Here is a 15,230-nt window from a genome sequence, read left to right as displayed (position 1 = left end):
TAAAAAATGACTACAGGGCTCCGGCAGTAAGGGTGAAGGAGTTGGTGGCACAGGTGGTGTTCTCTTCGATCCTTCCAGCCAAAGGTAGGGGCCCTGGCAGAGACAGGTGCATCCTGGAGATGAATGCCTGGCTGCGAGGATGGTGTTACCAGGAGGGCTTTGGCTTACTTGACCATGGGATGCTGTTCTGGGAAGGACTGCTAAACAGAGATTGACTCTACCTATCAAGGAAGGAGAAGAACATATTTGGATACAGACTGGCTAATCTAGTGAGGAGGGGTTTAAAGTAGGTTTGATGGGCGCAGTTAACTTCAAAACATGGAAACCTGGGAGAAGGGTCAAAATTGGGGGGGCGGGGGGGGGGGAGAGAGCATGAACCATTACAGAAGGGATAGGGGAGAGACGAGAGAACATAGTGGGGGAAATCAAATCAGTATCTTAGATGTCTGTATACTACTGCGAGTAGTACGGGGAATAAGCAAGAAGAACTTGAAATGCTAGTTAACAAATACAACTATGGCAGAGTTGGCATGACAGAGTTGGTGGGATAATACAAATGACTGGAATATTGGTATAGAAAGGTACAGCTTGCTCAGGAAGGACAGGCAGGGAAAAAAGGGAGGAAATGTAGCTTTATATATTAAAAATGTATACACTTGGACTGAGGTTCAGATGGAAATAGGAGACAGATTTGTTGAAAGTCTCTGAGTAAGGATAAAAAGGTAAAAAACCCAAGGGTGGGGTCATGGTAGGGGTCTACTACAGACCACCTAACCAGGAAGAAGTGGATGAGGCTTTTTTTAAACAACTAACAAAATAATCCAAAGAAAAGGACTTGATGGTAATGGGGGACTTCAACTACTCAGACATCTGATGGGAAAATAATATGGCAGGGCACAGATTATCCAAGTTCTTGGAATGTACTGGAAGCAATTTTTTATTTCAGAAGGTGCAGAAAGCTATGGGGGCCAGGCTGTTCTAGATTTGCTTTTGACAATTAGGAAGGAACTGGTTGAGAATCTGAAAGAGGAAGGCAGCCTGGGTGAAAATGATCATGAAATGGTAGAGTTCATGAATTTAAGGAAAGGTAGGATGGAAAACAGCACAATAAAGATAATGGATTTCAAGAAGGCAGACGTTAGCAAACTTAGGGAGTTGGTAGCTAGAATCCTATGGGAAGCAAGTCTAAAGATAAAAACAGTTCAATGCTTTTTCAAAGAGACATTATTAAGGGCATAAAATCAAACTATCCCACTGCGTAGGAAAAATAGGAAGTATGGCAAGAGACCACCCTAACTTAACCAGGAAATCTTCAATGAGCTGAAACTCAAAAAAGAGTCCTACAAAAAATGGAAACTAGGTCAAATTACAAAGGATGAATATAAACAAATAACACAAGTACGTAGGGACAAAATTAGAAAGGCCAAGGCACAAAACAAGATTAAACTAGATAGAGATATATAGGGTAATAAGAAAAAAGTCTACAAATACACTAGAAGCAAGAGGAAGACCAAGGAGAGGGTAGGCCCGTTACTCAGGGAGGAAAAACAATAACAGAACATGGAAAAGGCAGAAGTGTTAAATGACTTTTTTTTTTTCTTCCAATTTTCATCAAAAAGGTTAATAGCAATTCGACATCAAACGTGAAGAATGCCAGTGAAAATGAGGTATGATCAGAGGTAAAATAGGGAAAGAATAAGTTAAAAATTACTTAGACAAATTAGATGTCTTCAAGTTACCAGGGCCTGATGAAATATATCCTAGAATATTCAAAGAGCTGACTGAGGAGATATCTGAGCTATTTGCAATTATCTTCAAAAAATCCTGGAAGACAGGAAAGATTCCAGAGGACTGGAAAAGGGCAAATACAGTGCCCACCTATAAAAAGGGAAATAAGGACAACCCAGGGAATTAGAGACCATTCATCTTAACTTCAGTGCTGGAAAGATAATGGAGAAAATAATTAAGCAATCAATTTGCAAACACCTAGAAGATAATAAGGTAATAAGAAAGGTTACATTTTAGTGACGGGTATTTTTAGTAAAAGTCATGGACGGGTCATCGGCAGTAAACAAAAATTCAAGGCCCTGTCACCTGTCCATGACTTGTACGATATACCCCTGATTAACTTGGGTGGGGAAGGTGGCTCAGGGGATGGTGCGGGTGCTTAAGGTGGGGCAGCCCGGGGGTACCGCAGGTGCTCAGGAGGGGAGCAGCCTGGGTCCCCTGCTAGTGCAGGGGGGAGAGGGCAAGCAGCAGTGCACGATCCTCGCTGGTGCTGGGTGGGGGGGTGGTTGGCAGGGCTGACAGGCTCCTTATCTGGCTCCTCGCAGCTCCATGGAAGCGGTGACATGTCCCTCCCTCAGCTCCTAGCTCTATGCGCTGCCCCACCCCCAAGCGCCGGCTCCACAGCTCCCATTGGCTGGGAACCATGGCCAATGGGAGCTGCGGCAGCAGTGCCTGCGGGTCCCAGAAAGTCATGGAATCCGTGACAAACTCACAGCCTTAATAATAAGTAACAGTTAGCATCGATTTGTCAAGAACAAATTGTGCGAAACCAATCTAATAGCTTTCTTTGACAGGGTAACAGGCCTTGTGGATAACGGGGAAGTGGTAGATGTGGTATATCTTGTTCTCAAAGAGTAGTTATCAGCCGTCCACAGTCAAGTTGGAAAGGCATATTGAGTAAGGTCCCGAAGGGACCAGTTCTCACTCTGGTTCTGTTCAATATCTTCATCAATTATTTAGATAATGGCATAGAGAGTATACTTAAAGTTTACTGATGATACCAAAGCTGGGAGGGGTTGCAAGTGTTTTGGAGGATAGGATTAAAATTCTGAATGATCTGGACAAACTGGAGAAATGGTCTGAAGAAAACAGAATGACATGCAGTAAGGACAAACGCAAAGAACTCCACTTAGGAAGGAACAATCCGTTGCACACATACAAAATGGGAAACGACTCCCTAGGAAGGAATACTGTGGAAAGGGATCTGGGGGTCACAGTGGATCACAAGCTAAATATGAGTCAACAGTAAAGCAAACGTCATTCTGGGATGTATTGTAAGCATGTTGTAAGCAAGACTAGAAGTAATTCTTCCATTCTACTCAGTGCTGATTAGGCCTCAAATGGAGTATAGTGTCCAGTTCTGGGTGCCATATTTCAGGAAAGATGTGGACAAATTGGCGGAAGTCCAGAGAAGAGCTACAAAAATGATTAAAGGTCTAGAAAACATGACCTATGAGGGAAGATTGAAAAAAAAAAAAATGGGTTTGTGTAGTCTGGAGAAGAAAAGACAGAGGGGACATAACAATTTTCAACTACATAAAAGATTGTCACAAGGAAGAGAGAGAAAAATTGTTCTCCTTAACCTCTGAGGATAGGACAAGAAGCAATGGGTTTAAATTGCAGCATGGGTAGTTTAGGTTAGACATTAGGAAAAACTTCCTGTCAGGGTGGTTAAGCACTGGAGTAAGTTGCCTAGGGAGGTTGTGGAATCTCCATCATTGGAGATTTTTAAGAGCAGATTAGACAAATACCTCTCAGAGATGGTCTATAATACTTAGTCCTACCATGAGTGCAGGGGACTGAACTAGATGACCTCTAGAGGTCCCTTCCATCCTACGATTCTATCAGTGACAATTTTTACCAAGGACAACACTTTTGAGTTAAGTACGCTATGGCTGTGCCCAGGCAAAACAAACAAACAAATAGTTTCAACAGCAAAAATTAAACCAAAGGTGCAGATCTTGTACATGTCTGAGAAAACAAATCCTACCATCGCATCCAAGATTCTAAGAACGAGACCAAGCCACGCACACACTTATACAGATACCTCTGCCATGACACCAGCATTTTGTTTGACACTTTGATAAACATGCGAGTGAAACCTTAATTCCAGTCAGCACCTTTATAAAACAAACCTGGAAGAAAGGGATGGGACTTGAAAGCAACAGTTGCTTTCAACCCTGCTGTGTAGGTCTCTGGCATCTGCTAACAGAATTCAAACCAAAAATGTCACCATCCCTCTCATCCTCCCCTCCCAAATTAAATGGTTAGAATTTGAACTGAGGTGCTCAAGATTTTTACCTGTGCATTAGAAATGGAGGGATGGCTGGGGAGAGACTGGGATACTGGGTTCTATTTTCAACTCTGCCACTGACTTGCTGGATAGCCTTGGGCAACCTGCTTTACCTCTCTCTGTTAGAATTTACCTTTCTGTAAAATGGGTACATACTAATACTTGTTTTATCTGGCTGGCATAAGTAAGAGTTAATATATGTTAACCACTGAAATCCTCAGAACAGTTTTATAAAACTGTGATTTATTACTAAAAGATAAATCAAAGCAAGAGTTTGTGATATAAGAAAGTACAATAATTTAATAGTGATAGTTTTTCACCTTTTCTCCTGAGTGGCTAAAACAGTGCACATTCCCATCCACACATCCAATGCACACATACTGCTCGCTGCAGTGGGGAGAGGAGAAGAGGGGTTTTCCACAGGAACTTTTCCAAATCTTAGATCCCGTATCCTGTGAATGACAAAGTACGAGACATGGCATTTAATGTGACTGTAGAAAGCTGCACAAAACTACTGGGCAAATCTTCTCCCTAGTAACTGGACTGGGCCCTGGGAATAGCCACAAGAAAAGAGAATTCGGTCCCCCAAGCGGCAGAGCAAGAGCAGACCTGCAGAGATTACTCCAACTTAATACCTAGAACAGACTCTGTGACCCTCATGCCTCTATCCTATCCTCCTCCAGGGATAGATGAGAAAGGACCAGAAGATCCATGCAACTAGCTCCTAATAGCATAAAACTTGTTACTGCACATGGTGTTAACCCTAAACAGCGTATGAACAGCTGCAACCATAAATCACAATCATCACTATAGCTCAGTAATATAGCTGGTACATTAACAGTTGTAATGTAGTGAATTATCTGAGCCAGTGCCTCTGCTACTCTGTGCCGTTTCACTGTGTTAACGCATACAGCTGAAGAGAAAACTTGGATGAAAGCTTGTCGAAAGCTGCATGTGGGAGCTCAGTTGTGGGGCTGACTGCTAGTGATGGCTGTTTCCCTTCCCTCTCTCGCTTCCCACACCCATATAGCGCTCAGCTCTGGACTATTGTTCCTTCAACAAGCCATGAAGCTGTCCCCACAGCCTCTAGAAGTGCAACTTCCCTGGAGTGGTGTACTGTATGGGAAGCTAGGTGAAGGAAGTGGAGAGCTCCACTGGGATTGGCCTCTGCAGGTGAGAGACGTGGAGTGGTGACAGTAGAAAGAATGGTGGGAATTAGTTTCTCTTTTATTCTCCCCAGGCTTCAAGAGATTTTGTCGATTTTTTTCTTTAGCTAGGGAGATGAAACCTAGCAGGCACCTTCTCACAACCCCCTAGTTCAGAAACACTGGTTCAATGGACACAGCAACAGATGGGGAGTCAGGAAACATGATTTCCTTTCCAAATTTTGCCTTTCACTCAGCACGTGGCCCTGAGTAAGTATCTCTGGGCCAGATTCACAAAGACACACTTAGGCACCTTACTGCTCTTTAGATGTCCAAGGCCAACATTTAGAAAGCAATTCACAAAATGGCTGCTCAGCTGCCACCTATTCCTTTATGCACCCAAGTTTCTGCCAGTACCAATGCACAAAAACACCTAAATCCTGATGCTGCCCCCCAGCTAACAGCTCCTTGGATCATTAAGCACTGGTGAGACTCTCAAACTAGGCATTCCTAAGAGCATGCTTAACTTGCACAAAGACAACCAGTATCTAGCAAATCAGGAATATTTTTTTTAGGCGGAGTGCGGGGGGAGTAGAGTGAGAGACCCATTAAAAACCCTGCTCTATTTGCCTGATTCTGAACAGTGACTTGAACTCGACTCTCCTAACATGCCAAGTAAGTATCCTAAACACCTGGTTATAGAGTCAATCTCTTGCTTCTCTCTTCCTCTCTATCCCAATGAATATTTAATTATTTATACAAAGTGGAACAGCTTCAGCATGAGAAACTGAGACCCAGCCCAGACTACCCAATAGCCCATTGGTTGGGGCACTCAGCTGGGATGTGGGTTCAAGTCCCTGCTCCAAATCAGGAAAAGCAGGGATCTGAAACTCTCTCTCATATCGCAGGTAAGTACCCACTCTGCCATGGAGAGGGTATCTGTGTGTACGTCTTTCCCTCTCTCGTTTTTCACATGAAAGAGCTGACTTGGTTTAGGCAGCCAATTCCAGGAGAAGGTTCATGGCCGAGAATCCTGAGAAGAGACAGACACCTCCCTCTGGCCAAAGTTAAGCTATGCCCATGCTGCTACAGCCATGCTGCTACAAGGCACGCAGTGTAGCCGCTATTTGTCGGCAGGAGAGAGCTTTCCTCCCAACAAAAAACTCCCACCCACAATGAGTAGCATTAGCGTTGTCAGCAGGACAGCACTCCTGCCAACAAAGTGCTGTTCACACCAGCACTTGTTACTGACAAAACTTTTTTGTCTTTTGGTGGGTGGGTGTGGGTTTTTTTTTTGTTTTTTTAACACCTGTGAACGACAAAAGTTTTACCAATGTAGACAAAGCCTTAGACGCCTTTGAAAGGCAGTGCTCAGGCCACACCCCTCTCCTCAGCATCTCCTACTGGCTAAGTCAGGCAGACCCCGCTAGCCTCCATGAATCCCTTTCTTAGGCATCTGACTCTCCACACACATTGTACAGGAAAACTGGACAACTACCTTAAGGCCGAGAATCCCACTGGGAGGTAGAGCATCTCTGAGTCAGGAGGTTCACAGAGTCCTTTTGTGAATCTAAGGGCTTGGCTAAACTTGCGAGTTAGAGTGCATTAAAGCAGCCCCGGGCGCACTAGCTCACTACCTGTCCACACTGACAAGGCACGTAGAGTGCTCTGACTCCACAGCTAGAGTGTTTCTGGTACTCCACCTCAGCGAGAAGATTAACGTTTGTTACACCTTAGCTGGGGGTCAGTGTGAACGAGGTGTTGCATTACTGAGCTCTGATCAGCCTCTGGAAATGTCCCATAATCCCCTTAAGTCAAGTGGTCACTCTTGTCATTGTTTTGAACTTGCTGTAGGAATGCGGATATGCCCTTTGAAAGCTCCATTTCTGACAGCTGGCATGCTTATCTGCTCCGAGACAAAGCAACCATTACTGTGGAATGCTGTGTGTGTGTGAGAGAGAGAGGCAGACGGGGGGGAGGGGAGGTCTGCTGCTATCTGAACTTACAAGACCGCATGCTGACATGCTCTCAGCCCCCCCAAAGCCCACTCTCTCTCCCCCCACATACACACAACACACTCTCTGTCACACTCCATCTCCTCCCCCCCATTTGAAAAGCACATTGCAGCCACTTACATGCTGGGATAGCTACCAAAATGCACTGCTCTCTGTGGCCATTGCAAGAGCTGCTAATGTGGCCACGCCAGTGCGCTTGTAGCTGTCGGTGTGGACAGATTGCAGCGCTTTCCCTACTGCGCTCTATGAAGGCTGGTTTAACTCAAAGTGCTCTACATCTGCAAGTGTAGCCATGCCCTAAGTCTTCGTCCCTCTGCGCCTCAGATTCCCCATCTGCAAAAATCAAAATAATACTGCTCTCTTTTGAAACGCAGTGAGATCCTGGGATGAAAAAGATTGTTATTAGAAAGTATGACCTTACAGTCCTTACTGACGCAAAACTTCTACTGACTTCAGAGCATGTTTTGGCTGAATAAGGATTCAAGATCTGGCCCAGAGATAGCAAGGAAGGTACATACTGGATTTACAGCCAATAAAAGTCCGCCTAGCGTAGCAACATACAGGTGATCTGGCAAGATGCTTAGATATGGAGATGAAAACACAGCTCCACCTTCACAGTGCAGCTTCCAGACACGCTCCTCCTTCTGTCAATCCAAGAAAAAAGTACATAAAAAGCTATACAATCTGATAACTGAGAGTTAAAGTTCATTATGCTATTTGCAAGGACTCAAATGTCAAAGTTTTATCAACAGCAAGTTTACTTGGAAAATACTAGTTATTAAGTAAAGATTATAATTTGCCAGCAATCAAAGAGATCCATATTGCTCAAGGCAGTTTCTTCTTTCATAGAGCTAAATATTGGAAACTCAGTTAAGAAATACGTAACACACACCCACATCACTTTCCTTCTCTCAACACATTCTGGAGAAAGGGAAGAGATTCAGTCTCATCCACACCAAATTGGGGGGTTATTACAATTTGCCAGCACTGGGAGTACACATTTTAGATTTGCCCTAACCACTCAGTTCCGTACTAGTGACAGAGGGTAATTTGCCATATAGTTCTGAACTGGCATTGGCAGTGCTGGGAGTGTAATGTAGGGAGGCCACAGACTGCCAACAGCACTTTTAATCACTGTCATTTAACTCTACTCCAAGCAGGCCTAATTAACTCAAGGCTAAAATGAAAGCAGTTGGCAGTCTGTCTACAATAGGGCTCCCAAGATTGCGAACACTGATGGAGCTTATAGATATGGTTCAAGAGGGTCAGATGTTTTACTTTTGATATACATAAAGTTAGTCAGGGTGACTTCTTACGTAAATATCCAAAGCATATATATGCTGGTCATGCGATCCAATGTAGACTAGTCCAGTGGAAGGATGCACAACTGCAGAGCTTTTCACAGCATCTTCAGTGGTAAAGATACAGTGTATTTCCCCATTCTGGCTTCTGAGTACATACACTAAGCCGTTATAGCAGCCTGCATAAAATAAAGTGCAATAGGGAAAAAACAGGTAATGATATTTGGATTAGCGTTTTCACTGCATCATTGCTGATCAAAAGATAGCTCATGAGTCAACCCATCACTTCCAAACATATTTCCCAGCACTTTTTGCATTCAAGCTTCTTGCTGAAAATAAAACCTCACAAGTGCATTTGACATTAAGCACTCAGTGCTCTTCTTCTGAGTCATTTTAAAGCTATGCCTATTTTTACTGTGCTATTACTGTGAAGTTTGTTGGAGGATAGGGTGAGCTACTGAATATGGACAAGGGAAGTGCAAAGTTTGTGCATATTAATGAAATTACTTTTATTCTCATTTATGTTTCTGGCAATAAACACAAAGCTTGCCTCTCTCACCAACAGAAGTTAGTCCAATAAAAGATATTATCTCACCTACCTTGTCTCTCTAATATCCTGGAAACAACATGGCAACAACAGTGCATCTGGCAATAAAGACCCTCCACTTTGTTTAATAAAATCCAGGCTCTGCTTCAAGACATGTTAGGGCATAATACAATATCAGCACAATTTTGTTACCTGCAGGCTCAACAGCAATCAAAGTATCAGCCAAAACTTTGGTCACCACTGCCTTATGTCAAGCCAAAAGGCAAGAGATCCAAGCTTTGTATTATTTAACCCGTTAGACCACAGGTAGTCAAACTATGGCCCGCAGGCCGCATCCTGCCCTTCAGACATTTTAATCCAGCCTTCGAGCTCCCACTCGAAGGGAGCGGTGTCGGGGGCTTGCCCTGCTCCAACCTGTTGTGGCTCCGCACAGCTCCTGGAAGCGGCAGCATATCCCCACTCCAGCTCCTACGCATAGGGGCAGCCAGAGGGCTCCGCATGCGGCTCCCACCCCAAGCGCTGCCCCCACAGCTCTCATTGGCCGGGAACCGCGGTCAATGGGAGCTGCAAGGGTGGTGCCTGTGGATGGGGCCACGTGCAGAGCGGCTTGGCCGCGGCTCCGTATAGGAGCCGGAGCGGGGACATGTTGCTGCTTCCGGGAGCTGCTTGAGCTAAATGCCAACTGGAGTCTGCACCCGAGCGCCCCTTCCCCATGCTCCAACCACCTGCCCTAGCCCTGATCCCCCTCTGAACCCCTTGGCCCCAACCCGGAGCACCCTCCTGCATCCCCAACCCCACCCCAGAGCCCGCACCCCCAGCCGGAGCCCTCGCCCTCACCTCCCACACCCCAACCCCCAATTTCATGAGCATTCATGGCCCACAATACAATTTCCATACCCAGATGTGGCCCTCGGGCCAAAAAGTTTGCCCATCCCTGTGTTAGGCATTTTATATATATCAACGTGCATGTACCACATAGAAAGATAACATTAGTATTTAATTACTCTCTTTTCATCTAAGCAGATGACAAAAACCCTCCTGATTTTTCATGGGGAAGTCAGTTACAGGTGACATATTAATCCTGTATGAGGCAATTACGGCCACTTTGACATGCCAACAACAAACTGCTTTAAAATTCAGACAGCATACACCGATGGGGTGGAAAGTGCATTCACCAATATCTTGTATAAGTGACCTTTGCTCAAAGTACCCACAAAACCCTTAAAAAAAAAAGATTATTTTGCATCAGATTTAACTTCTGAGGTATCATATGCTAAGTTCTACTGTAACACCGAGTCTTCGGCAGGCAGGATTGAACCTGGGACCCCTGGAGCTTAGTACATGAGCCTCTACTATAGGAGCTAAAAGCCATATGGCTGTAGAGCAGACTCATTAATCTCTCTCTAAGTGGTCTCAGTGCCACTAGATAGGACAGAGCACCGCACCCAGGAGGTGTGTGGGTTACACTACCTCTTAATTTTTAAAGCTTACTTTCAAGGCATTTTTAAAACTTATCCCATGCTTTTCTAAGCAGTTCAGTGATCATGTTCTAACTAAATTCTTCAAAAGGAACTTGTATCTGTTGATTATCATTGTACTAGTACAGTACAGTTAAGAAAAGGAGAATCCATTGGTGCATAATAATCCTACTTGATTGCAATACTTTAAATAAGTTTCCCTTCCATTATTTTTTATGCCTCCTGAACACCTACTCAGGGGCCCTTAAAAAGTCCATACTGTCTAGATATTCCCTTCCCATAGTTCAATGTATTAAGTGCTGCACAGAGTCATTCAAAATAGAACTCATACCTACAGAACCTTCACCCCAGTTTCAAGATGGGCCCAGCCCGTCCTCCCTGAGTATCTGTCTTCCTTTCAGAGTTCAAACACAAACAGGCTCCTCTACCCAGTCCCCAGCTGAGCTCAGATCCTCCCACCTGCGGATCTGTCTCTCTAGGTCTCCAAAGTCTTCCTCTAACAGAGGAGCCTCACAGTTCCCCTCCTTGGAGCTGTGCTTATTCCTGTCAGCTGTGACCTTGGATCAGCTTCCCTCAAATGGTTGCTCCTTTTCTCAATCTTATTCCTTTCTAGATTGGAAGAGATCAACAGACAGACCTCTTTCCCCTCTGCTGACTCAGGGCCCTGCAGGAGCCTTCTTTCTACCTGAGGAATCTGCAAACACTCACTCTCTCTCCCTAGGCCTCTTGCTTATCTGCCTTAGGGCTGATTCAGCCACCTGACCCACTTGTTACATGACTTCACTCACTATCACTCATCCTTCTCACCTGGGGAGATGAGCCACACTTGTCACAAGTGGACTGGAACCCACCTCCCTTTAAAGGGCCCAGCCACCCTCAATAGTGGCATTGAAACTGCTTTCCCCTTTTGTTCCCATTTACTGCAGTTTAATTTTAGAAAGACACAGAACACGGGTTAGTGGAAGCAGAGATGCCAGCTACATATTGCTTGACATTGAACAAGCTGCTGTGTAATTTGGTTACAATTTAAAGGGGGGGGGGGGAGGAAAATCATTTAAAATACATACCAACAATAATGAAGTTTCCACACTTAGACACACATGCAGACGATTCAATACGATCTCCAAGGATTCTCTCCCATTTGATTTTTCCTGAGCATAAATCAATTGCCTGCATTGTGTGAGAATGGGACCCAACGTATACAGTTGCAGATAAATCATCCGTGGCTGGTATTATAACTAATGGGGAGGCATCTACACATTTGCCCATATTTGACTTCCATCTTACATGTAATATCAGCTTCTCAGGCATTTTTAAGAAAGTCTCTTCTGAAGGAGCTTGTTCTACAGAATGAGTACCTGTTTCATTTGCCTTCCTTGCAATTTCTGGACTGCTTCTGCTCTTTCCAGATTTATTCTCTGTCACTTCATATTTCATTGTATTAGAAGTTACAGCAGATGAATAAGATGCTTGTTGTCTTAACTTTTTTCCTGCCTGTCCTACATTATATGGGTTCATAAGAGACTCAGGGGAAGTCATCGACAACATCCGATTTCCTCGGTTTAGTGCAATAAATGCAATCAATCCTGCAGGAGCATTAAAGTACCTTCTAGATTTTGGTTTTGTGTGTTCTCCATGGAATTCCCCTCCACTCCTCTCAGTCAGTGTTCTTTTCACAGTGTTATGATCCATTATTTGGTCCTCACTTGGGAATACAGCTTTAAGAACATGTTGGTAAACCTGAGCAATGGAGCTGCTGAGAATAACTTCCAGGAGCCCAGGGATGGCTTTGCCTGTCAAATTCTCAATCTCATCATGAAACCGTAGTGACTTCAAGGAGTCTCCACCACTGTACAGAAACAATGAATCTTTGGAAATGCTGGGTGAATCATCTGGAAGACTCAGGAGAGACTAGAGAAGAAGCGGAGAACAGAGCTTGTGAGGTGAACAATGTCCCAGTGCCACAGGGAAAAGATGGGTACTCACCTTTGTGACGGTTGTTCTTCAAGATGTGTTGCTCATATATATCCATTCCAATTAGGTGTGCGCACGCCACGTGCACGGCCGTCGGAGAATTTTTACCCTAGCAACACCCGGTGGGTCGGCTGTGGAGCCCCCTGGAGTGACGCCTTCATGGTGCTGTATATATACACCCCAGCCAACCCAGTGCCCCCTCAGTTCCTTCTTGCTGGCTACTCCGACAGAGGGGAAGAAGGGTGGGTTTGGAATGGATATGAGCAACACATCTTGAAGAACAACAGTTACAAAGGTGAGTAACCATCTTTTCTTCTTCAAGTGCTTGCTCATATTGATTCCAATTAGGTGACTCCCAAGCCTTACCTAGGCGGTGGGGTCAGAGTGAAGTACCGTGGATTGTAGGACCGCTCTACCAAACACCGCATCGTCTCTGGCTTGTTGGGCGATGGCATAGTGAGAGGCAAAAGTATGTACTGAAGACCAAGTAGCGGCTCTGCAGATCTCCTGGATTGGCACCTGGGCCAGGAAAGCCGCTGATGAGGCCTGGGCCCTTGTAGAGTGAGCGGTGAGGGGCGGGGTTGGAACACCGGCCAGATCATAGCAAGCACGGATACAGGAAGTGATCCAAGAGGAGATCTGCTTGGAGGAGACCGGGAGGCCCTTCATCTGTTCACTGCAACGAAGAGCTGGGTCGTTTTCCTGAACGGCTTTGTATGCTCAACGTAGAAGGCCAGGACCCTACGAACATCTAGGGAGTGTAGCCGTTGTTCCTGACGAGTAGCATGTGGTTTTGGGTAAAAAACTGGGAGGAAAATGTTCTGGTTGATATGAAAGGTTGATTCCACCTTGGGAAGAAAGGCCGGGAGAGGTTCTGGCTGCACCTTGTCCTTATGGAAGGTCGTGTATGGTGGTTCCGAGGTAAGAGCTGCGAGCTCGGATACACGCTGTGCAAACCCATTTTCCAACAGAGGTATAGGAGGGAACAGGTGGCCAACAGCTCAAACGGGGACCCCATAAGCCTGGAGAGGACCAGGTTCAGGTCCCAGGTGGGGACTGGCTGTCGTACCTGTGGGTAGAAACGGTCCAGGCCCTTAAGGAACCTACTGACTATGGGGTTGGCGAAGACACATCAGCCATTCGCTCCTGGGTGGAAAGCCGAAATGGCAGCCAGGTGAAGCCTGATGGATGATACCGTCAGGCCCTGCTGTTTCAGGCTCAAGAGATAGTCCAAAATGAGAGGCACGGATGCCTGGAGGGGGGGGCATGCTGCGGTGAGTGCACAAGAATGAGAGTCGCTATCATTTAGCCATATATGTGGCCCGAGTGGAAGGTTTCCTGCTACCCAACAAAATCTGCTGTACCAAATGAGAACAGAGTAGCTCAGAATGGCTCAGCCATGCAGCATCCACGCCATGAGGTGGAGGGATCGTAGGTCGGGGTGACAGAGACGGCCGTGATCCTGAGTGATCAGGTCCGGAAAAAAAGGCAGCAGAACTGGGGTGTCCACCAAGATCTCCAACAGCGTGGTATACCAATGCTGTCTGGGCCACGCCGGGATGACCAGAATCAGTCATGATCTGTCCCTGTGCACCTTGAGCAGGACCTTGTGTACAACGGGAAACGGAGGGAAGGCATAAAACAAACTGCTCTTCTATGGGAGTAGGAAGGCGTCTGTGGAAGAACGCGGGGAGCGGCCCTAGAGGGAGCAAAACGCCAGGCATTTCTGGTTGCTGCGCGAGGCAAACAGGTCGACCTGGGGAAACCCCCACTTTAGGAAGATGGAGTGGATGACAACAGGACAGAGCGACCATTCATGGGATTGGAAGGACCTGCTGAGGTGATCCGCCAACATGTTCTGGACCCCTGGGAGAAACGATGGCACCAGGTGAATGGAGTAGGCTATGCAGAATTCCCACAGTCGAATGGTCTCTTGACAGAGGAGGGAGGAACGAGCCCCCGCTTGCTTGTTGATATAGAACAAGGCCATGGTGAGGACCACCATGCAAACGCTCCCCTAAGGCTTGATACGCAAGAAGCACAGTCATCAGCTCCCGTATGTTGATATGGAGAGAGAGAGAGAGATCGGATGGGGCCCATAGACCTTGCATCTGGATGTCCCCGAGGTGGGCGCCCCATCCCAGGGCTGACGCATCTGTGACAAGGGACAAGGAAGGCTGAGGGGTGCGGAAGGGGACTCCTCCGCATACTGCCTTTGGGTCTAGCCACTACTGGAGGGAGGCCAGGACTCCCTCCGAAATGATAACCACCAGGTTTAGGCTGTCTCGACCTGGGTGGTAGACCGATTCCATCCAGGCTTGAAGAGGGCGGAGCCATAGTCTGGCATGTCTGGTCATGTATGTGCAGGAAGCCATGTGTCCTAGAAGGCTCAATAACCTTCTTGCCGTTGAGGTTGGGAAGCTTTGAAGGCTCCTGATGAGGCCTGACAAGGCTTGGAAGTGAGCATCCGGAAGGAGGGCTCGAGCCCACACGGAGTCTAGGAGCGCCCTGATAAATTCTATCCTCTGGGTTGGCTCTAGTGTTGACTTTGCCATGTTGAGCAGGAGGCCTAACTGTTGAAACATGTCTGTGATGAATTGAAGAAGGTGAACCTGCACTTGCTCTTTGGTGCGCCCTCGGATGAGCCAGTCGTCGAGATACGGGTATACCTGTATCTGTCGTCGACGAA

At 46.1% G+C, this 15,230-nt stretch overlaps 1 protein-coding gene across 8 annotated transcripts in view; it reads right to left on the bottom strand.

Moving 5' to 3' along the window:
• The window catches only part of AASDH (aminoadipate-semialdehyde dehydrogenase), a 52,641-nt gene that overhangs the window by 4,446 nt on the left and 32,965 nt on the right, over window positions 1-15,230 (bottom strand). For 7 of the 8 annotated variants that reach the window (XM_043546185.1, XM_043546184.1, XM_037897716.2 and 4 more), the window contains 4 exons: window positions 11,635-12,478; window positions 8,558-8,721; window positions 7,760-7,885; window positions 4,402-4,533 (listed from right to left, as the gene is read on the bottom strand). In XM_043546185.1, the coding sequence (XP_043402120.1) occupies window positions 4,402-4,533; window positions 7,760-7,885; window positions 8,558-8,721; window positions 11,635-12,478 (1,266 nt within the window). The remainder of the gene's footprint in view (window positions 1-4,401; window positions 4,534-7,759; window positions 7,886-8,557; window positions 8,722-11,634; window positions 12,479-15,230) is intronic. The other variant, XM_043546186.1, reaches the window with a different exon arrangement.

The sequence above is a fragment of the Chelonia mydas genome, chromosome 4 (genome assembly GCF_015237465.2).
Source record: "Chelonia mydas isolate rCheMyd1 chromosome 4, rCheMyd1.pri.v2, whole genome shotgun sequence".
Taxonomy (NCBI): domain Eukaryota; kingdom Metazoa; phylum Chordata; order Testudines; family Cheloniidae; genus Chelonia; species Chelonia mydas.
This window is presented reverse-complemented; position numbering and strand designations above follow the sequence as displayed.